At 40.6% G+C, this 24,914-nt stretch overlaps 1 protein-coding gene across 3 annotated transcripts in view; it reads right to left on the reverse strand.

Annotated features, from left to right (window-relative positions):
- OXR1 (oxidation resistance 1) overlaps positions 1-24,914 on the reverse strand; it is a 279,731-nt gene that overhangs the window by 73,045 nt on the left and 181,772 nt on the right. Inside the window, exon 1 of one of the 3 annotated variants that reach the window (XM_060775768.2) lies at positions 10,359-10,634. The exons of the other annotated variants lie outside the window; for them this stretch is intronic. Within the exon in view, the coding sequence (XP_060631751.2) occupies positions 10,359-10,500 (142 nt within the window). The 5' untranslated portion in view covers positions 10,501-10,634. Of the gene's footprint in view, positions 1-10,358; positions 10,635-24,914 lie in introns of those variants that run through there. 3 annotated transcript variants of the gene reach the window in all.

Genomic DNA, 24,914 nt, shown 5'->3' on the forward strand with positions numbered 1-24,914 from the left:
TGACCAATGGGACCAAACTTTTGGTCAATAAATTTTGGTCAGTGCAATAAGTGAATACGAAATAATGCAATGACGAATGGAACATCTTTGGATTATGTTTTTGGACTACATAGTTATTTGTTTTAATGTTCAATGTTTTTAACTTCTTGGTTTCTAATATATTTGTTTATGTTATTTGTTTGTATTTGTGTGGCGTCAAATTGTTGCCTAGTTGTAAGGCCTCTCTGAGTCCCCTTCGGGATGAGAAGGGTGAGGTATAAATATGGTAAATAAATAAATACGAAAGTATCTAAAATCACAGTTTGATCCTGTGACTTCCTCTCTCTATATCTAGTTTAAAGGAAACCATTTTTTTTTCAAGTCCTTATGTTGATAAAGAAAGATTTAAACTTCTACTGGTACAATAAACAGAAGGAATATGAGTCTTGCTGTGACTCAATCTCACAAGAAAAAAAACACCAGTTTCATATATATTCCCAAATGCTATGAAATGAAAATCTCAAAGGTTTGTGTTATTGATGATGATGATGATGAAGATTCACGAAATCATGTTGCCTTTTTTCTGGCATGTCAGGTAAACATATTTTATTGTACTGGAACAATAATATTAAGAACCTCTGTAAGACTTTCATGTAGTTAGTAAGACCAGCCAACAGTAAGACCAGCCAAGAGTACTTCCAGAATTCACTGAACAAAACCCTTCATACGTCTTGCATGAATTAACAGATTTCATAAGTGAGGTTGTGCAAATATAACTATAGTTTGTAGAAGTTATGAGCAGCAAGGAACTGGGATCTCACTCACACGTATCTCCCCTGCCCCAAAGCTACTTGACTCCCATGACCTAGACATTTAGTTAGAACACAAGAATTATACACGTAGGCCCAATCTATTCAATACAATCTCTATGAAGATCTTTGTAATCTGGTTTACAAAGAAAGTCACACTGACACTCATCAGCTTGTCAAAGAACAAGCCTGTGCAGTACAAATATAAAACTGAACTACACTAGTCTTCTTACATTTATGCTATTATGTTGTAAATTTAGTTAATTTAAAAGCACCTAATTTAAAGAAAAAAACTATTTTAAAAGAAAGAAGTATATATTATGTTGACACTGGGTCATTGACTCGGGCATACAATGCTTACTGAAACAGTGAAGCACACAAAATTAATGTTCCGACTCATTATAATGCTTCCAGAACACATACACACAATAATAAATCCAACAACTGCACAGTATCAGACCAATTTTGCTTGAATCTGAAATGTTTGTTTCAAATGCATACTCAGAAAGCCCCTACTTCTCCTATGAGATCACATCACTGGCCTATTTGGCTCAATATATTGGATTAATACACTATATATCTGTTTGTTTTTTCAGGTTTCAGGTAGAAGACCTTCTAAGCCTCATTGGAGACGCCAAGAATTGAACAAGCAAAAGCTATGCTCTCAACAACGTTAAATGATTTATGTTCCTTTACTATTTTCAAAGAGTAGCATCTAATTCTTTGTAAAGCTTATAAAAATATATATTTAGAAAGCATGAGATAATTTGGAAAAAACAATTAGTATAGGAGCTTCTGTAACGAACTCATTTGAAGTTGAAATCTGATGTTAGCAGATAAAAAGTTCAGAAGGGTTTGCTACTTGAAAGCATATTTTACTTAGGGAGAAATAAATGAAGTACAGTTGTAGAAGGTACGCATTTCGAACTTGATCTGTGGTAGTCAAGAGATCAACATTACTAAATCTTGAGAAGTACGCCTGTACACACAATACACACAAGCACATTCATGGATGTCTGAATCAGTGGAGAGCACTGAACCATAGAGCACTAATATTGGCACCATAGGTAACAGAAACCACGAAATGTGAACCATGGATGATGAAGACTTCACAACATTTGGGGGAATGCAGCTGACTGGGGGAAATTGAAACCATGGAAAGTGGGCCCAAGGTTGTGGGAGGGGGGTAACAGTATCATATAGTGGGCCTTCCAGTCCAACCTCTTGCCATCTGAAAGTGTTTCAAATACGTCATCCCAGTAAAATGTTAACATTCCTTGAAGAATAATTTACTAACATACAGCATTTTAGCATGCCATATAAAAATTCAGTACAGTTTATAGCATAAAGTTAAAAATGTAGTATCCTTAACAATAAAAGGTGCTACGACACACAACCTGAGAAAATGAGGATTAAAGGTGGACCAAAACATCTCAATGGTCGGAATGAATTTATAAAGAGCAACAAAAGTCAATTCCTTTTGAGTTCTACAGTATCCAAGTTTACTGTAGAAACAAAAGAACCTTATTCAGAGTGCAAATGAGAGAGAAAACAACCTATTTAGGTGATGACTAAAATAAAATCAGAGACTTTTAGGCACATACGCAAGGACAATATCTTACATTTAAAAGCATTTCATTTATTCCAAGGGTGGGATTTTATCTACAGGTTCTTGCTTCTAAAAGTTCTAATTTCTTGCATGTGAAGTCTTTAATATTTGCCCAAAGGGTGCCCCTGGTGGCGCAGCAGGTTAAACCGCTGAGTTGCTGAAAGTGCTGACCGGAAGGTCGGCTGTTCAAATCTGGAAAGCAGGGTGAGCCCCAGCTTCTACCAACCTAGCAGTCTGAAAACATGCAAACATGCAAATGTGAGTGTGTCAATAGGTACCACTCCAGTGGGAAGGTAATGGCGCTCCATACAGTCATGCTGCCCACATGACCTTGGAGGCGTCTAAGCTCTTCAGCTTAGAAATGGAGATGGGCACCAACCCTCAGAGTCAGACACTACTAGACTTAATGTCAAGGGGAAACCTTTACCTTTGGGGGAGGGGGGGGGGACACACCAGAAGAGCAAGGTGGTATACAGTTGTCAAGGGAACACTTTCTATCTCCTTAACTGTAATATCTTTTAAAAGCCTGTAAAATTAAAACTTAAAGAAAGAGATGCTCAGGAAGGGAAATGGAATTAAAATGTGTAGTGGACCTTTCTAACATCTATAATGTGCTCAAAAGTATGCATGTGTATCACATAGTTACTGCTTTCCTGACCTTTCCAACCCTTTACTCCGAAATGCCTATAGCCACAATATACTACAACTCAACTCCTGCCCTTTCTGTCCCCTCTTGCCCATCTTCACAATTATAATGAGATCAGAAGTGACAGAGAAGACTCTATTGCTCTTTAACCAACAAGGTTTTTTTTTTCTTCCGCATATACTTTTAACTTTGCTTTTCCAAATTCTCCTTGAAAAGAAAAAAATTCTGGCAAATTCCAGATTCTTTATGGCTGAATGATAAGCTGCATCTGCCAAAAGCAGAAGCACAACTGTTAAAGGTGGCAGGAGCCCTGCTGTCCTTTGCATCTGTTCATTGTGTCCTTGCTCTTATTCCTCCCTTTTTTCTTCTCTCTGAAAAAATACTGCCCTGATAAATGATAAGTTTTGCTGACCAGAGTAAGCAAAAAGTTAAGCCATTTCAAGGCAACTTCCTATCAACTCAAGGCCAGGGCCTTGTGTGTTTATTTTGGAAACACATACTTCAAATGAACACAGGAATATGTTACTTCTGAATATGTATGCACTACTGCTGAACAGCAGTGATCCTTGAGTCATGGGGAAGGATAGCCAACACTCCTGATAGACAGGAGCCAAATTTAAAATGATCTTAACAGATTAGAGAGGCCAAAACTAACAAAATGAAGTTCAACAAGAACAAATGCACAATACTCCACTTAGGCACAAAAAATGAAATGCAAAGATACTGAAAGGGGGATGCCTGGCTTGACAGCAATACACGTGAAAAAGATATTGGGAGTCCTTGTGGACAAGTAAAATATGAACCAACGTGATGTGGCAGCTAAAAAGCCTGCATAAATAGGAGTACAGTGCCTAGATCCAGGGAAGTAATGCTACCCCTCTATTCTGCCTTGGTTAGACCACATCTGGAATACTGTGCCCAGTTCTGGCCACTGCAATTGAAGGAAGATGTTGACAAGCTGGAATGTGTCGAGAGCTAGGTGACTAAAATGATCAAGGGTCTGGAAAACAAACCCTATGAGGAACAGCTAAAAGAGCTGGTCATGTTTAGCCTGCAGGAGAGAAGACATAATGAGGGCCATGTATAAATATGTGAGGGAAAGTCATAGGGAGGGAAGAGCAAACTTGTTTTCTGCTGCCCTGGATACTAGGACGCAAAATAATGGCTTCAAATTACAGGAAAGGTGATTCCACCTGAACATCGGGAACAACTTTCTAATTGTGAGAACTGTTCAGCAGTGGAACTCTCTGCCTCAGCGTATGGTAGAGGCTCCTTCTTTAGAGGCTTTTAAGCAGAGGCTGGATGGCCATCTGTCTGGGGTCCTTTGAATGTGATTTTCATGTTTCTTGGCAGGGAGTTGGACTGGATGGCCTATGAGGTCTCCTCCAACTCTATGATTCTATCTATCTACGGGTAATTCCTGCAGGTTTCAATGGGACCTACCAAACATGCTGATGTGTGGCAGTATTAATTTTAAATATGGAAGACAGTTTCTAGGGTTTGTGCACTGGGACAGCAGCTCGAAATAACCAGCCATGGACAAGGTGATCTCTTCTGTGCTATGCACAAAGCATAAATATGTGGGGAGAAGGGTTCACCTTCCTTTCATCAAAGAGAAGGCAGTTGCCATTAACTTGTAAAAGCAGGCAACTGAGAAGTAATCAGAAGGAACAATCATCTCCAAGGTGTGTCCTCACCATCTGGGACATGCAATAAAGAAATGGCATGTCTGGCTGCTCTGAGGGAAAATAGTTAAGGCAGTAAAACAGCTACTCCTGCCTCTGCCTACCTATTTCCTCTTTCAATCTTTCTCTCTGGGAATCACAGCAAGGGGTCCTGGGTGCAGAAGGGCCCCCAAAACCTATTTGTTCCTTAAGAAACAGCTGGCATGTTAGCCGTCATTTCTTTTTGCTTACTTGTCGCCTCTCTCTGCATACAGGACCCACTAGGCTCAATCACCACCACCACTCTGACCAGAAGTGAAGCTAAGAGTCTATGCAAGAACAGCCTCCTCATTACTTCCACTAGATAATGTTGTGATGAGTACTGGGGCCAGAAAATCCAAGTCCTTATGTTTAATCCCCCAACAGCAAACAAGCAGAGGTTGCAATTAATAATCCTGCAAGGATTTTCTCTTACTCAAGATCATGCCAGGACCGGACCAAGGCAGTGACATCTCCGGCCCATTCCCTGTTCAGATATCAGCCAGCACGCCAACGCCTTAAATCAAGAAACGGTTTTCTAAGATCTGCAGAGATACTTGCAGGAACACCTCAGCAAATGAGAGTCCAAAAGTGGCAGGCTAAAACCCGGAACTTCAAGCCATGTCTGATACCAAATGAGAGACTCCCTTCTGGGCACACAGAAGACTGGGCGACTTGGAAGGCTCTGAACAGACTACACCAGGGGTCCTCAAACTTTTTAAACAGAGGGCCGGGTCCCTCAAAATGTTGGAGGGCCAGATTATAATTTGAAAAAAAAACCCATGAATGAATTCCTATTTATTTATTTATTTGTTGTGTCAGGAGTGACTCCTGGTGTGAGAGAATTGGCCGTCTGCAAGGACGTTGCCCAGGGGACGCCTGGATGATTTGATGTTTTTATCATCCTTGTGGGAGACTTCTCTCATGTCCCTGCATGAGGAGCTGGAGCTGATAGAGGGAGCTCATCTGCCTCTCCCTGGATTTGAACCTGCGACCTGTCAGTCTTCAATCTTGCCGGCACAGGGGTTTAACCCACTGTGCCACCGGGAGCTCCTATGAATTCCTATGCACACTGCACATACCTTATTTGTAGTGCAAAAAAACCCCACTTAAAAACAATACAATAATTACAATGAAGAAAAATTATAACAAATATAAACTTAGTAGTCTTTCAGTGGGAAGTGTGGGCCTGGTTTTTGGCTAATGAGATAGGATTGTTGTTGTGTGCTTTCAAGTCGTTTCAGACTTAGGTTGACCCTGAGCGAGGGCTGGGTAAATGACCTTGAAGGGCCATATCCGGCCCTCGGGGCCTTAGTTTGAAGACCCCTGGACTACGCTCTGGCACCACGAGATGTGGAGCCAATCTTAAGAAATGGGACCACAAAGTGGAGTCCACAACATGCAAGTGTGGAGAACAGCAAACCACAAACCACCTATTACAATGCAGTCTGAGCCCTGACACATGCACAATGTTTTTAAGTGTTATAGCAACACCACGGGCACTCCAAGTGGCCAGCTACTGGTTAAAGGACATTTAATATAATACCAAGTTTTTAAACTTTATGTTTTTTTTTTTAAAAAAAACATTGCAACTGTACCCTTGGTACATTCCTGATATGTTAAATAAATAAATAAATAAATAAATATGCCAGGACCAATCCTTCTTGCTATGACACCCTCACCTCTCCACTCACAGTAGATCCTTCCAAGATATGAGAGTAAATGATCCACCCTGCTTTACTGCTAAAAGAGAGCAATTGAGCAATCAGAGAAACAGCAGCTTCTCCTTCAAGATATAGTCTCTACTTCACTCTGCATTCGGCACTGAAAGGAGAATTAGGTTTGATAGCTCCAGTCCACATTGATGGGCCATCCAGAAGAAGGTTGAGGAACCCGAGCCTTCCCTGATGTAGATGGATGACTACTTCTGTCATTCCTTACCATTATCAAGACTGACTCAAAACATCAAGAATTGAAAGTCCAGAAATAAAGTCACCTGCCCTTAGTATAAGAGATGTAAATGAAGTGGTTGCTCCTGATTCAAAACCCATCTATACCTCCCTCTCATGCTAACCTTTTGGGAAAAATCACATAAAGAGACTAGCAAGAACATCAACAAGTTTTTGTTGATATATTTTCTGACTTGAATATACTAAGGTAAATTTTCTTAGGTAAGGAATACTCAAGAGATGATTTTGGTGGTTCCGAGATCTGAAATATAGCCTAAAGCGCCTGGAATTCATTGGTGATCTCCCATCTAAGTACTAATCTGGGTTGGCCCTGCTTAGCTTCCAAGATCAGATGTGATTTTGTGAATTTATGGCATTTAGCTCACATGTTGTGTTTACCCCAGAACATTTTCGCTCAGCACCCAGTATGATCAGAAATTTAAATACCAGCTCCACAAACTGATTTATTCTAACTGAGGGGCATATAACACAGTCCACACTCAGATAATATGGTTTTTTCTGCCTTAATATTCTAAGTTATGTGGCTTTTGCTTTTTTTTTTTTTTTTTTTTTTTGCATGACAGGAACGACTTGAGAAACTGCAAGTCACTTCTGGTGTGAGAGAATTGGCCGTCTGCAAGGATGTTGCACAGGGGGCGCCCAGATTGTTGATGTTTTACCATCCTTGTGGGAGGTTTCTCTTGTGTCCTCGCATGGGGATCTGGAGCTGACAGAGGGAGCTCTCCCTGGGATTTGAACCTCCAACCTGTCAGTTTTCAGTCCTGCTGGCACAATGGGTTAACCCATTGTGCCACCGGGGACTCCTATTATCTGCTTTGAACTGGAATACATGGCATTGTGGACTGAAGCCACTTCCATATAGCTGAAGAAAACCCCACATTATCTGCTTTGAACTGGAGTATATGGCAGTGTGGACTCAGGGCCCTTCCACACAGCCCTATAACTCAGAGTGAAGAGAGAAGGGGCCAGGGGACATTCCATCTTGTCTCCTGCATATGTCATCAGCTGGGGACCCCTCCCACCAGTAACAACTGCTGCTCTGGGCCAGAGTGAAGAGAGAGGGGGGCAGAAGACAGTTCCACCTTGTCTCCTGTGCTATTCTAATAATATAATATAATATATTGTATATTACATATTTTATATTATAATGCAATGCAATATAATACTAATACTACTACTAATAAATTATAATTATATATTACATATAATATTACAATATAATGGTATAGTACAATATAGTAATATTTAATACTGATATTGTACTATGCTAATAATATAATATACTAGCCATCCCCTGCCACGCGTTGCTGTGGCCCAGCCTGTGCATATGTGTTTTGTGTGTGTCTATATGTGTATATTTGTGTATATGTGTGGTTTTGCGCATGTGTTGTAATGTGTTTTTTTTTTTTTGCTTTTTAAGTCTCATCCGCAGTGTTTTTCAGTGTTTTTATGAGTGATGGTCACTTGTTGGCCTGACACGTGTATTGTGTCCAAATTTGGTGTCAATTCGTCTAGTGGTTTTTGAGTTATGTTAATCCCACAAACAAACATTACATTTTTATTTTTATAAATGAAATCCTGCAGCCAAGAAATGAGCAGAAACCTAAGGGTGCATCTACACTATAGAATGAATGCACATATTTGTGTATATGTGGCTTTGTGCATACGTTATAATGTATTTTCTATTTATTTATTTTTTGGTTTTTCTTGTCTCTTCTGCTGTGTTTTTCAGTGTTTTTATGAGTGATGGTCACTCATTGGCCTGATACATGTTTTGTGTCCAAATTTGGTGTCAATTCCTGCAGTAGTTTTTGAGTTCTATTAATCCCAAACTAACATTACATTTTTATTTATATTGATGTAATGCAATATAAAACTACTAATAATGTGATATTATAATTATACATTTATATTACATGTAATATTACAATATAATGGTATTGTACAATATAGTAATATTTAATATTGATATTGTACTATGCTAATAATATAATATATTGTATGTATGTGTGTGTGTGTGTGTGTATATATATATGTCCCCTGACATTAAGTCCAGCCATGTCTGACTCTGGGGTGTGGTGCTAATCTCCATTTCTAAGCCGAAGAGCCAGCGTTGTCCGTAGACACCTCCAAGGTCATGTGGCCGGCATGACTGCATGGAGCGCCGTTACCTTCCCGCCGGAGCGGTACCTATTGACCTACTCACATTTGCATGTTTTCGAACTGCTAGGTTGGCAGAAGCTAGGGCTGACAGCGGAAGCTCACACCGCTCCCCGGAATCGAACCTGCGACCTTTCGATCAACAAGCTCAGCAGCTCAGTGCTTTAACCCACTGCGCCACCGGGGGCTCTAAACTATATTATATTTTTTTTTATTTATTTATTTATATATATATATATATATATATATATCTTGTAAACAGCTCTGAGTCCTCTTCGGGATGAGAAGGGCGGCATATAAATCTCATAAATAAATAATATCAAGGCAGAAAATCTCGCAATATATGCATTGAACTGGGTTATCTGAGTCCGCACTCATATAATGTGGGATATTCTGCCTTGATATCCTGGGAGATAGGGCTGTGTGGAAGGGCCCCCAGATAACCCAGTTCAGATATTGTGGAATTTTCTGTCTTAATATCCTGGGATATAGGGCTGTGTGGAAGGACCCCCAGATAACCCAGTTCTGATATTGTGGGAGTTTTTGCCTTGATATCCTGGGATATAGGGCTGTGTGGAAGGTCCTCCTGATAACCCAGTTCAGATACTGTGGGATTTTTTGCCTTGATATCCTGGGATATAGGGCTGCCTTGATATGCTGGGATATAGGGCTGTGTGGAAGGGTCATGAGTGTGGACTCGGATAACCCACTTCAAAGCAGATATTGTGGGGTTTTTTGCCTTGATATCCCGGGATATAGGGCTGTGTGGAAGGGCCTTGAGTGTGGACTCGGATAGCCCACTTCAAAGCAGATATTGTGGGGGTTTCTGCCTTGATATCCCGGGATACAGGGCTGTGTGGAAAGGCCTTGAGTGTGGACTCAGATAACCCACTTCAAAGCAGATATTGTGGGATTTTCTGCCTTGATATTCAGTGACATAAGGCTGTGTGGAAAGGCCCTCAGATAACCCACTTCGAAGCAGATATTGTGGGATTTTCTGCCTTGATATCCTGGAATATATGGCTGTGTGGAAGGGCCTTGAGTGTAAACTCAGATAACCCACTTCAAAGCAGATATTTGGGATTTTCTGTCTTGATATTCAGTGACATAGGGTTGTGTGGAAAGGCCCTCAGATATAGGGCTGTGTGGAATGACCTCCAGATAACCCAGTTCAGATATTGTGGGATTTTTGCCTTGATATCCTGGGCAGTGTGGAAGGGCCTTAGGTCAACAGTTCAGAAGGCAACCACTATGGATTTGCCAGCTGGACAGGTAAAGAGGCTTCCCCAATTCCCCTTCCAGCTAAGGGTGCACCTAAGCTTGGGCCCTCCAGGTGTTTTGGACTCCAACTCCCACAATTCCTAACAGCCTGCCGGCTGTTAGGAATTGTGGGAGTTGTAGTCCAAAACACCTGGAGGGAGGGCTGAAGTGTGCTGCTCAGGCCTGGTGCGGACGCCCTCCTCCCTTCTGCCCCTGCCCTACCGAGTGGAAGAGGGGGAGGCTCCTCCTCGTGGAGGGAGTCCTGGAAGCGGACTTGGCGGGGGACCCCGGCGCCCCACAAACGGCTAGCCGTGCCCCGCAGCAGCCGGCCGCCTTTGCCCGTGAAGGTGGTCAGGTACTCCATCGGCCACGCTGAAGAGGAGGAGAAGCAGCAGCAGCAGCAAGCGAGGAGGACGTCGAGGCCAGCTCAGGCTGAGCCGAAGGGGCTTCTTCGCGGGGGCGCCTCTGATTGGCTGCGAGGGAAAGGCGCTTCCGTGCGTCCCAGGAACGAACGGACGGCGAAAACTTGGGCAAGAAAGTTGGAGGCAGGCCCCGCCTCGAGGCGCTTAAAGGGAAAGAGAGGCTTTCAAAGCACAGGGAGGGAGACTTCCGCAAACACACAAGCCACGCACGTCTATTAGGCACACACCCTTCACTTCACACTGGGAGAGAAGTGTTGCCAAATTGCAAAGGAGGAGTTTAAGGGAAGTTTACAAGCCTCTATTTCAGCACAAGGATAATATAACCACCAGAAAATCCCACAATATCTGCTTTGAAGTGTGTTATCTGAGGGCCTTTCCACACAGCACTATATCCCAGGATATCAAGGCAGAAATCCCCACAATATCTGCTTTGAAGTGGGTTATCTGAGTCCACACTCAAAGCCCTTCCACACAGCCCTGTATTCCAGGATATCAAGGCAGAAAATCCCGCAATATCAGCTTTGAACTGGGTTATCTGAGGGCCTTTCCACACTGACCTATGTCACTGAATATCACTCCTTCCACACAGCCCTATATCCCGGATATTGAGGCAGGAAAATCTCACAATATTTGCTTTGAAATGGGTTATCTGAGGGCCTTTCCACACAGCCATATGTCCCAGGATATCAAGGCAGAAAATCCCACAATATCTGCTTTGAAGTGGGTTATCCAAGTCCACACTCAAGGTCTTTCCACACAGCCCTATATCCCAGGATATCAAGGCAGAAAATCCCACAATATCTGCTTTGAAGTGGGTTATCAGAGGGCCTTTCCATACAACCCTATGTCACTGAATATCAAGGCAGAAACCCCCACAATATCTGCTTTAAACTGAGTTATCTGAGTCTACACTCAAGGCCCTTCCACACAGCCATATATTCCAGGATATCAAGGCAGAAAATCCCACAATATCTGCTTTGAACTGGATTATCTGAGTCCACACTTAAGGCCCTTCCACACAGCCCTATATCCCAGGATATCAAGGCAGAAAATCCCACAATATCTGCTTTGAACTGGGTTATCCGAGTCCACAGTCAAGGCCCTTCCACACAGCCCTATATCCCAGGATATCAAGGCAGAAAATCCCACAATATCTGCTTTGAACTGGGTTATCCGAGTCCACACTCAAGGCCCTTCCACACAGCCCTATATCCCAGGATATCAAGGCAGAAAATCCCACAATATCTGCTTTGAACTGGGTTATCCGAGTCCACACTCAAGGCCCTTCCACACAGCCCTATATCCCAGGATATCAAGGCAGAAAATCCCACAATATCTGCTTTGAAGTGGGTTATCTGAGTACACACTCAGGACCCTTCAACATAGCCTGATGTCACTGAATATCAAGGCAGAAAATCCCACAAGATCTGCTTTGAACTGGATTATCTGAGGGCCCTTCCACACGACCCTATATCCCATAATATCAGGGCAGAAAATGTAATACAATTGTCTGGTTGCCACTGACACAATAAATAAATAAATAAATAAATAAATAAATAAATAAAGGCAGAAAATCCCATATTATCTGAGCGTAGTCGCAACTAATCCATTCAAAGTAGATATTTTGGGATTTTCTGCCTTGATATTCTGGGATATAGGGCTGTGTGAAAGGGCCCTGGTTTAGAGCTTCCTTCCACACAGCTCTATGTCCCAGAATATCATGGCAGAAAATCCCATAATATCTGCTTTGAACTGGGTTAACTATGTCCACACTCAGGGCCCTTTCACACAGCCCTATAACCCAGAAAATTGAGGCAGAAAATCCCACTATATCTGCTTTGAAGTGGGTTATCTGAGTCCAGACTCAGGGCCCTTCGACACAGCCCTATGTCACTGAATATCAAGGCAGAAAATCCCACAAGATCTACTTTGAAGTGAGTTATCTGAGGGCCCTTCCACACAGACTTATGCCACAACATATTGAGGCAGAAAATCCCACATTATCTGAGTGTAGACACAAATAATCCAATTCAAAGTAGATATTGCAGGTTCAAATCTGGGGAGCAGGATGAGCACCTGCAGTTAGCCCTAGCGACTGCCAACCTAGCAGTTTGAAAACATGCAAATGTGAGTAGGGCAATAGGTACCACTCTGGTGGGAAGGTAACAGTGCTCCATACAGTCATGCTGGCCACATGACCTATGGACAATGCCGGCTCTTCGGGTTAGAAATGGAGATGAGCACCAACCCCCAGAGTCTTAATGTCAGGGGGAAACCTTTACCTTTCCTTTTTTTAATCTTACGTTGCATAAAGATCAACAAATTATATATTTTACCCAGTTGGTGGCTCCTCACATGAAGTCTAGTTCACTTGGATTTTTGAAAAACTATCTTACTTTTTATTCATTTGGGAAATTCCAAATTTTAACTCAAAAATCTCAAACCACTTACTCAGTGGTTGTTCCGGTGAGATGAATTAAGCCCCATCTTTGTAAGTGTATCCATACAATACAAATAATAAAAGATCAATAACATATGGAGGAATTTAGAGATGTATAGTTCTAGCTGACATCCATGTGAAGTAAAGTCCAAAAGGAAAAAAGAAGAAACCACAACATAATTTGAGACAGCTTTCTCATCTGCTTTACAAAACACATTTGTTTCAAAGACACATCTCTTTGTATCTTGTAAGTCACTCAAATAGAATTCTACTAATACAACAACGTTTTAGCTTTCCCCAAATTTGACATGAATAGTCACTGCGTTGTTTGTAGAACATATGAAGGGTTGTTTAATTTTATCTATTCTGCAAAATAACAAAAAAGAGGAACTGCTGACAACCTAGTTTAATCAACCACAAGACAGATGGTAACGAACTGAAAACATGAAAGGTTCATAACTGGTTTTAAAATGTGATTCTTTGGAGTAAAATTTGAAATAAGGGCATCAATATGTTGACTGGAAGTTGAGCAATTCATGTTCAAATCCCAATAATAATAATAATAATAATAATAATAATAATAAGCCTGAAAAGGTTACAGAAAATGAACACGTCAAACTACTGTGGGACTTCCGAATTAAGACAGACAGAGTTTTGGAGCGCAATACTCCTGACCTCACAATCGTGTTAAAATACAAAATATGGATTGTTGATGTGGCAATCCAAAGCAACAGCAAGATTGAAACAACTGGAAAAGCTGACATGATACAAGGATTTAAAGACTGAACTGCAAAGACTCTGGCACAAGTCAGTAAAGGTGGTCCCAGTGGTGATCGGCATACTGGGTGCAGTGCCTAAAGACCTTGGCCTGCACTTAAATACCCTCCGCCAGCTGCAAAAGGCCACCTTACTGGCATCTGCACATATTATTCGCCAATACATCATGTAGTCCTAGATACTTGGGAAGTGTCCGACATGTGATCCAATACAACAGCCAGCAAAGTGATCTTGTCTGCTGTGGACTCATTTTGTTGTGTTTCAAATAACAACAACAACAATAATTTTATTTCTTGCTTGCCTCTTTTCATGGCTTGAGATAGGTTACAGCATTACATAAACAAACACATAATCATTTTAAAACACTCCATAAAATACAAATATTAAAACATTCCTCCATAAAATACGTATCAAAACACACAAAACAAAAATCAGGAATACAGTGGAGTTTAAAATTCACCATCAAAACCGTCTGAGTCATCACTGGATGACCTTATAGCCTGGTTGGATATACTTTGCATGGTTATTAGAGCTGTGCAAGTCTGTAAGTCATTACTGTTTCAGCAAATTTCGTGCATACGGCTCGATTTACGAACCAGGAATCACCCATATTTGAACCCAGACAGAACAAAACTGCCTGAAATTTCATTAAAAGTTTGTAATTTTTCGTAAGTTGCTGCTATAATGATTCAGCTTGTTTTGCAAACGTAAGCAAATTCTTCTTGGAGGTACAGCCATACATACTCCATCACATGCTCTCCTCAGCGTATCAGGGCTGAGGGAGAAAGAGGTGGCAGAACCCTGACTAGCATCTTCCACCAACGAAGCTCATGGCCTCATCATTCCAAGAGAGGGGATAGTGTGTATTTGCTCCTATGTATTTGCTTTTGCAACCATTGCTTTTCATTACTAGCTTAAGCTTAGCCACAGCAATCCTTTTAGGATCATTTTCTTCACATGTGTGTGGGTTTTCCATTTACTAGAATTCATTTTTGGGTGTTTACCATTGACTGAGGGTTCATTTAGAGAGTAACTCAGCCAAGATGCTAAAATTGAAAAAGAAATCCCTAATAATCAGTGGATGTGCAAATCTTTCTGAAACTTTTGAGGAATTATGCCCTGGTTATGTTGTGTCATTGTAGAGAAATTCAAGGAAACAGCTCTTGTAAGGTTTTAAAAAAAGGTTATTCATAAAATACTTTAAAATCCCCCAAAATCAGTGGATGAATGAAATGTTCTGAAACTTGGGGGGGGGGGGGGAAGAGAAGTTGCCCATTGGTAGGGAGAAAATCCTTTTTTGGTGGAATGCTACTTTAAATTGAGAAAAAAGAGTACTTTTAACAAAAATGTGCATCTCAGATTGATGTTGACAACTTCTGTGCTGTTTTGCTTAAAGCATTTGGTCAGCCCTTATGACTATTGTCAATGATGTGTGAATTATTGTGGAACTACTGAAACATTTCCAAATAGTTATGTTGGTGGTTATGAATTATGTTCCCAATTTAACATTATCAAGTTAATTTTCAAACCTAACATTCTAAGCTCAGGGCTATGTACAGGAAAACTCAATGAAATCCATGCAAACAACACTGTAAACAAACAACCATTTTAAAATCAATTATAAGGCTTTGCAAAGCAAAACAATTTCAAACAACTAATACACAGGTCAGAATGCACCATAAAACAAAGTTCAATGAATGGCAATAGAGCATTGTTGTAAACCTTAGAAAAAAGCAACTCGAAACAAACAAAACCCGTTTGAAGGCATCTACTGTAGGAATTGTACTTGTTCTGGCTCAGATTACCTGTCCAAACATATCTCCCTCTATGAACCACCTCAGAGGTTAAGATCTTCTGGGGAGGCTCCTTTCTCGGTCCCACCTCCTTCACAGTGAGGCTGGTGGGAATGAGAAACAAGGCCTTCTCAGTGGTGGTCCCTCGGCTGTGGAACTCCCTCCTGACCTTTACAAAGAAGCTGAAAACATGGCTAAGGGACCAAGCCTTTGGAGAACAGTCAGTGCAATAGGCAGCTATGAAGTATGTGCAACACGATTGGAATGGTTCCTGGATTATGGCTTTGGAGTTTTTGTGATTTTTATAGCTGATTTTAATGGATTAATATGTTATGGATTTTCATTTTTTATTGATTTTAATGTATGCATATATTTTATTTCTATGTTTTGTTTGTATGGCATTGGATATTGCCAATTTGGAAGCTGCTCAGAGTCCCCTTCAGGGTGAGATAGAGGAGGGTGAAACATAGTAAATAAATACACAGGTAAGTCAATAGGTATGGAGTTCCATAATAATGAATAATAATTCATATTTATTATAATCTATGAACCAAATAGATTTTATAGTATTTTCAATATGCAATTTCTAGGATGATGACTTTGGTGAGTTGGGAGATGGCTGAATGAAAGTGTTTGTTAAATTAATCTGGTCCCAAGCTATTCAGTTTCAAAGGTTAAAAGCAAGCTCTCTGAACTAGACATGAAACCCACCAGCAACAAGTGCTAAGTGATTTCCAGGGTTATTCCCCCTTTTTAGTAATTGACAGCTAGGTTGGGCACAGCAGAACTTGAGGTTACCTCAGCAAATATAATGAGAATATAAGCTCCTGCAGAACAGTAGGAACAGAAGGGAACAATCCATAATTCCTTTCACACCTATCAGTTTTCACCGACATATGACCATCTTTGGCTTACTTCTACTTCCATATCTGGCTAAGAAAAACATTGAAAAGTACGTACAAAGGGAGAACTGTTTCACCAGTATTGAATTGGAAAGATTAAACAAATAAGAGTCTCTTTATGATATGTACTTCCACCTTTTGTTTAACTATAATATGATTGAAGTTAATTTTGGCAGAAAACAGCTTCTTTTGATATGTTATTGGATTAGGGTGGTTCCTTCCTCGTAACAAAAAATGAAATACCCCCAAATTATAGGATAAATTGTGTAAAAAGGAAATAGGGAAAATTATTTTTAAAACCATGGAGACTTAAGGTAGGAAAAAGTAAAACCATACCACAGCATGTGGAGGTGACCTGTAATTACTTTGGGGACAAATGTGATGCCAATAGAAATAAGTGCTAATTGCAGCAGTGAATACCAGGCAAAATGCCAGTAGATGCTGTGAGAGCTTTCTGAGAATTCAACTTGCACACATGGCTGCTAAATCAGTCGTGAGCCTCTATTGAGGCACTCCTGCCAAAATCCAGTGATACTCGTGAGCTCCAGGAAAACATGGTGCCAAGCAAGAGTGCCTTATGTCTCTCTCATTTATTAAATCTGAATTAGATCTTAAATGTGAGAAGTCTACAGCAGAAGCATATCCCTCTGGGCATCCAATCATATGCCCAGAGCTGCATCCATGTGATGGGATTTTTTTTGATGTTGTTTATTCGTTCAGTCGCTTCTGACTCTTGGTGACCTCATGAACCAGCCCACACCAGAACTCCTTGTCAGCTGTTACCACCCCAAGCTCCTTCAGAGTCAAGCCAGCCATTTCAAGGATACTATCCATCCATCTTACCTTTGGTCAGCTCCTCTTCTTTTTCCTGCCATTTCCCCCACCATTATTGTCTTCTCTAAGCTTTCCTGTCTTCTTGTGATGTGGCCAAATACTTCATTTTTGCCTCTAATATCCTTCCCTCCAATGAGCAGTTGGGCTTTATTTCCTGAAGTATGGACTGGTTGGATCTTCTCGCGGTCCAAGGCACTCTCAGAATTTTCCCCCAACACCACAGTTCAAAAGCATCTATCTTCCTTTGCCCAGTCTTCCTTATGGTCCAGCTCTCACATCCATAGGTTACTACAGGAATACCATTGCTTTAACTATGCAGATCTTCGTTGCCAGTGTGATGTCTCTACTCTTCACTATTTTATCGAGATTGGTCATTGCTCTCCTCCCAAGAAGTAAACGTCTTCTGCAGTAATCTTTGTACCAAGAAATAGAAAGTCTGTCACTGTCTCCACGTTTTCTCCCTCTATTTGCCAGTTATCAATCAGTCTGGTTGCCAGAATCTTGGGGTTTTTTTATGTTTAACTGCAACCCAGCTTTTGCACTTTCTTCTTTCACCTGGATTAGAAGGGTCCTCAGCCTCTTAATTTTTATAGGACTTCAACAAGTCTGAGTTCCTTCATTCTCTACTGATGGTCCTTAAGCAAGTAAGTCAACTCTCGAGGGCCTGCCACACTGCCATATAACCCAGAATATCAAGGCAAAATAGCCCACAATATCTACTTTGAACTGAGTTATCTGAGTCTACACTGCTATATATCCCAGTTGAAAGTGGATAATGTAGGATTTTATTCAGCTGTGTGGAAGGGGCCTCAGAAAACTATAACTGAAGACCTTTCTCTTCTTTCTGGCCAACCCAGTCAATTTTAAATTGAATTTTAACTTGTATGTTGTTAGTATTGATGTCAACCTTAATTATATCTATTTTGATATATGCATCTTAATGACACTGTATTTGTCTGTCTGTTTTAACATGTTGTATCCCACCTTGAAAAAAAAGTATGTGGGTAGTGCTGCGCCAGAGTAAAGGACAACCCACCAAGAACATATATAAACTAGGAGACCTATTTGCTGCAAGGTCCAAGCAAGCTGGCTAGACCTGGATTGTCGCATTAGTGTGTACAACAAGGTTCCTGTATCTCAGGCCTTGCCCATGAGCCTTATGATCTTAGTATTTTCCCGAAATACTGGTCTTCCAGGTGTTTCAGAATCCCTGGCCATTGCTTAAAGTAGCTGAGGTTTCTGTGAATTGACATCCAAAACATCTGGAAGACCAGTGCTTGGGCATTCCTGGCCTAGAACCTCTTCTCCAGTCCTCAGGCATTTAGTTTTTAAAAATCCGAGAGTTCACCTCTGTAGAACTCTCTCGGTCCTCCAGTGTGTTGGAGGACCCAGAATTTCTGAGACAGACCATACTAATCAGATCAGTGAATGATCAAATCTGCAAAATAGAGAGCCTAGTGTATTTCCTCTGTTATATTGCAAATTAAAATTTCTTTATCCTATTTTTTAATGTAAACATGTTTCAAAATCAAAATTGCTAGCACAAATCATTTAAATAAATCTAGTAATACTCTTAGAATCTGTCATCGAAGACTTTCATGGCTGGAATAACTGGGTTGCTGTAAGTTTTTCGGGCTGTATGGCCATGTTCCAGAAGCATTCTCTCCTGATGTTTCACCCACATTTATGGCAGGCATCATCAGAGGTTGTGAGGTCTGTTGGAAAGTAGACAAGTGAGGTTTATATGTCTGTGGAATGTCCAGGGTTGGAGAAAGAACTCTTATCTGTTTGAGGCAGATATGAATGTTGTAATTGGCTGCCTTGTTTAGCACTGAATGGCTAATCAATGAAGGATGTAAGGGGCAACTCCATTGTAGAATTAATACAGTTTGACACCTCTTTAATGCTGCGGGATCCTGGGAGTTGCAGTTTTACCAGGTCTTTAGCCTTTTCAAACCACAACTCCCAACTTCTACAATGCCCTATCACTGCTGATACATTGGCAAACTGCTCCCCATTAGGTTTTTACAAAGCTATGCCACTTGAAGTGAACCATTTTCTGACAGTAGCATCTACTATTTCCCCAGAGTTCACTTCATGCTTAACCCCCATTAAGAATTCAAGGGGTTGCAGCTATCATTCAATTTCAGGCAGTTTCTACTGCATGTTTTCTTCATTCTGCTCCTTCTGGAAGAAGGCATGTTTTGGAGACCATTCCAACTCCAGCATGTGATGTAATGATTACAACAGAGATGGGAATGATGCAGTTCTTTATACAGAGATGCTCTAAAACTCCCAGTATTTCTCACTATTTGCTATGCTGGACAAAGCTGTTGGAACTTGAAGTCCAATAACGTCTGAAGGGCTCCTGCTTCTTGGCAGGGGGTTGGACTGGATGGCCCATGAGGTCTCTTCCAACTCTTTGATTCTATGATTCTGTGTTTCACCCTTGGATTGAAGTGTCAGATTAGCAATGCAGTGTCTGAGGTTCAAATTCTCATGAATCCCATTAGACTAATCCTTGGGCTATCCATAAACATTCAGTCTAATATTTCTTACAGGGATTTTCAGGATATAAAAATAGCAAGGGGAGACATTGCAGTCAGCACTCCACTTTTATATGTTTAACTTTTGTGGATTTGATTATCCATGGATTTGATTAACATATCTGGTCCAGAATTTTCTAGATCCTTTGAGGTGACACTAGAGTCAACTTTTGACAGAAGGTGGCCATGGAGTCACCATTAAGGGCCTCTACTAGAGATTTATAGAGAGTTGTTAACTCAGTCTAAAAAGTGGGATTTTTATTCACAGTTTTCCCACTTGTGTAGGTGTCCTGTGGTCCTATCTCCTGCAAATGTGGTGGGCCTAATGTATATGCTAGTTCAAGTTTAGTAGAGAAAGAGCAGGATAAAAAATTGACAACAATTTCCAGCTATGTCACCCTTTCCCATTTTATGTGCACTTATCAATTGTTTTAATCTACTATAACAATTTTTAAAACCCAAGAGAAAAAAATATGTGTCAACAAGAATCACACGCTCATTCTTCATAATCATATGACTAGCTTCAGTCAGAATATCCACAATGTCATCTGCAGACTATAAACAGATTGTGCCTAGCTTCTGGAGATGTGTATTTTTAATAGGTTTAAAAATATGTATCTTGAATGAACTGAATTTTATTCTTTAATAACTTGTTAATGAAGTATTTGCTTTTATAAACTTTTGAATCACAGTCTAAACAAGTTGACTCATTCCCCATGCGAGTCTTTTTCATTGCTTGTTCCTAGGTTTGTTATTAACAAGACTTTCTTATTTCAACATCATGCAAGTAGACATTCAAACATGTTGTAATAATGTGTGTGATATACTTTTGATATAGCTTTCCCAACAGAACCCAACATGGCTTCTTGTGATTCATTTTTTCAGTACTCTGAACATAACTCCTCAATTCCCAGAAAGTTAAAAAAAAAACTAGAATCTAAGGGTTCCAAAACTTAAACAGAGAACTATGATCCAAAGGCTTGAAAACACAAACAAAGAACTATAATACAAAGGCTTGAAAACATGAACAAGGAACTGTAATCCAATTTAGAGTTACTGATCTTAAAGAGGGAAGCAACACACTGAATCAAAGGCAAAAACTCTTAACTCAGAGCTTCCAAAACAGGCGACTTGACACATGAATATTCAGTGTTGATCTCACAATGACCATTGTTGCAAATAGCTTAAGAATTCTAATTCTTACCTATGACATCACTCTTTCTCATACCTAGATTCTCTTTGCTGATTTTTCAGCCTCTGGGAAAAATGTAGTTTTCTCTGCTTAGCGCTTTCTCTTCAAAACTGTAATCTTTGAGTTTATAGACAGAGTTCCTGTCTCCTCCACATTCCTTTGAGAGTAAATCCCTGACAGATTATCATGAGAACCACTTTCTGTTTCCCTAAAAGCAGATCTAACCAAAACATTCCCATCCTGAGACTCGATGGAAGGCACCAGCTCAGAAGTAAAAACCTCAGGCCCCACCAAAAGGTCCCCTTGCTCATCCTCATCCTCAGAAGCTAGACAGGCCTCAACAATAAGTTTCAATATAGGTTTGGAAGTTTCTCCACCCTCACCTCCTGCAAAAATATAAGAACTTCTCCTAAACTAAACAATTTTGTTGAATTTTCCATCCCAGCCCACACCAGAAGAAAGCAAGTTCTCTGGTTTTCTATAAAATATGTGACAAAGTGAAATCTTTGTTAAAATATTTTAGACAATGGAAATCATGTGGCCCAGATATTATTAGATAATATTTAATAATGTTTTTAAAGGCCTATTGTCTGTACTATGTATACTGTTGAATTGTTGTTAACCACTCTGAGTCGCCTAAGGGCTGAGAAGAGCGGTATACAAGTGAAGTAAATAAATAGATTGCAACTTCGAAGTATTCAAATTATTAGCCGTGCTGATTGGAGTTGTTGGGACTCAGTTCAACTTCCAGAAGACCATATGATTGTCATTGCAGATCAAAAGTAATGCAGGCAGTCCTTGAATTACAAACATATGATTTACAAATGACTCATAGTTAAGAGCAGAGGTGGAACAATAGAAGAGAAATTAACTCCTGAAAGAGTTATCAACATCCAATTATCACAGGGACAGGAAGTTAGGTGAAATGTTCTGAACAGGGGCACAGGCAACAAAACAAACACCACAAGGGTGTTAACGCTTTCCTATGCTATCCAAAGCTCTGTGTGTGTGCGCGCATGCGTGTGCGTACATATAAACCTACAGAACCTATCTTGTTTGTAACTTGGAGACTGCCTGTACTTTGTTTTGCATTACAATTCCAGTTTTGGCATACCTTTAATTTGTGAGTAGAACATTTTTACAGATTGCATCAGAAGAAGAAGTAAGTACTCTATAGGTTTTTAATAGAGGACAAGTTTTGCTTTCTAATTGTTAAATTAAGTGCATTGCTGTTGTTGTTTGCCCTCAGTTCATGTGAAAGACTTCAAAGAAGGGGAAGGTCTGTTTCCTTTTTAGGAAACATGGCCTCACTACTCTTGTGATTCAGTCTCTCCTCTGGAATGACTCCAGCAGTAGCCACAGGAAATATGTGTGGTTACAGAACTAACTGAATTAGTTACAGTTAATTCTGTAATGCATTAAGGCATCAACCCTTCTGAGATCCATTACTGATACTAAAATTTACCCTGAAAAAAAGCAAAAAGGCCTCCAGCATGCTTTAATAATTCAAGGATATACATCTCATTTTGGGAGATAGCCAAAAGATTGTCCCAGAGGAGCAGAGTAGAATCATTACATTACGTCCAGACTTGGGTTAGTCATTGTACTGGGTCCAGAGGTCCATTGTTTTCAGCAACTGTAACCAATAGCAGAAAGAGAATATTTGATATAGATTTGGAAGTATGACACTGATTCTGAGATGTGTCAGGAATAAATGCTAAATGTCTTTCTCTATGTTTTGCAGCTATCATGTAATAGAATGTGGTGCAACAGAATGCGGTGTAACAGAGTGTGATGTAACTGAATTAGGAAATCTTTCTAGGAAGCATATGCACAAAATAAAATGTTGCTTTTGTGCTATGTCAAGATTCACTCAAGGACAAAAACACTCTTTAGGACAGGGGTCCACAAATGTTTTAAACGGAGGGCCAGGTCACAGTTCCTCAAGTTTGCAAGCTTGGTAGTTGATTAAATGTCCTTTGACCAGTAGCTGGCCACTTGGAGTGCCTCTTGTGTTGCTGCAAGAAGGTCCTCCATTGTGCATGTGAGGTTGCATTGCAGCAGATGGTCAGTGGTTTGCTCTTCTCCACACTTGCATGTCGTGGATTCCACTTTGTAGCCCCATTTCTTAAGATTGGCTTTGCATCTCGTGGTGCTAGAGCGCAGTCTGTTCAGCGCCTTCCAAATCACCCAGTTTTCTGTGTGCCCAGGGGGGAGTCTCTCATTTGGTATCAGCCATTGATTGAGGTTCTGGGTTTGAGCCTGCCACTTTTGAACTCAAACTGAGTCTTAGGCCTCTTCTACACTGGTCATTTAATGCTGTATTGAAGGAAGTTGTTTCACTCTTCAGATGATTTGTATAGGAAATACTGGAGCCAGTTTGAGGCCCATATGGTGGTTACACAACCAAAGAGCACCGATGCACATATTGTGTGCATTTGTTGGAATTTATTGTCTTGCTGCTGCATTTGAACTGCATCAAATGGTCAGTGTCGATGCAGTACAGGAATCACAAAGAAGAGGCACTGAAAACCTGAAGAAGCATTTGTTCTATAAATGGTTAATAAAAATAAACTGAAAGAAGACAGAGGAGAAAAAGCAGAGTTTTTTTTTTAGGTGGCATGAGACTATGTGGGCAGACATAAGCTTCCTGGTGTGAAGGGAAGCGAGCATTATGACATTATCTCCATTTGGTGGTTTGATGATTTCCTGGCAACTGGAAGTGATTTTGCACAAAAAAGGGAACATATGGCAAGAAAATATTAGGAAAAGCAGTCAGGGATCAAATGGATGCATTGGTCAATTTTATGTTTTTGACACTTCTACAGTTTCTCTTGTAAATCTGTTCTGCTGTTTCTACATTCGTCTCCTGATTTATTTTTTTTTAAAAAAACCCCAAACGTATGTTTCTCTACATGCATTTTCTCTCTTTTAAATGTATCTTGGCAGTTTTTGAATTAAGTATTACATTAGACTGAGATGAAGATAAAATATACAGTTACATTCAAATGTTCACGTGAGTGTAGGATCAGGCCAGTTTGTATCTGAATTTGTTAACACAGAATTCCTCAAGCATGTCTAACAGTGGTATGCCTAATAGGCGAGTGCCATGAATAAATCATAAAATGGTCTCAGTTCAGTTCATCATGTTCAGATTTTTTATTAAATATCCTGAGTCAAATTAAGCCATAGCCTACTATTAGAAACGGAACTGCAGTCAAAGCTGCTGTATCAGCTTGTGAGCATTTTCCTATAATATCAATATACCATTTACAAAATACAAAATACAATAAATGTATTGCATAACAATGTATATATAAAGGATGTATACACAGTGTGCTGACTGCACTCTCCAAATGAAATATAAAGGTGCCTAAATCTGGCCGGGGTGGTCCACGCCTTGGTCACCTCTAGAATGGATTACTGCAATGCGCTCTACGTGGGGCTGCCCTTGAAGACGGCTCGGAAACTTCAATTGGTCCAGTGGGCAGCAGCCAGGATGTTAACCGGGGCCCATTATCAAGAGAGGTCTACCCCTCTGTTTAAGGAGCTCCACTGGCTGCCATTTATTTTCCGAGCCCAATTCAAGGTGCAGGTGCTCACCTACAAAGCCCTGAACGGTTTGGGACCACCCTACCTGCGTAACCGCATCTCCATTTACGAACCCACACACTTACTCCGATCATCTGGGGAGGCCCTGCTCGTGATCCCACCCACGTCGCAAGCACGTTTGGTGGGGACATGGGACAGGGCCTTCTCTGTGGCGGCCCCCCGACTTTGGAATGCCCTTCCAAAAGATCTCCGACAGGCCCCTACTTTAGCAGTTTTCAGAAGGAACCTAAAAACCTGGCTGTTCCGATGTGCCTTCCCAG

Source organism: Anolis sagrei, chromosome 4 (genome assembly GCF_037176765.1).
Source record: "Anolis sagrei isolate rAnoSag1 chromosome 4, rAnoSag1.mat, whole genome shotgun sequence".
NCBI lineage: Eukaryota > Metazoa > Chordata > Lepidosauria > Squamata > Dactyloidae > Anolis > Anolis sagrei.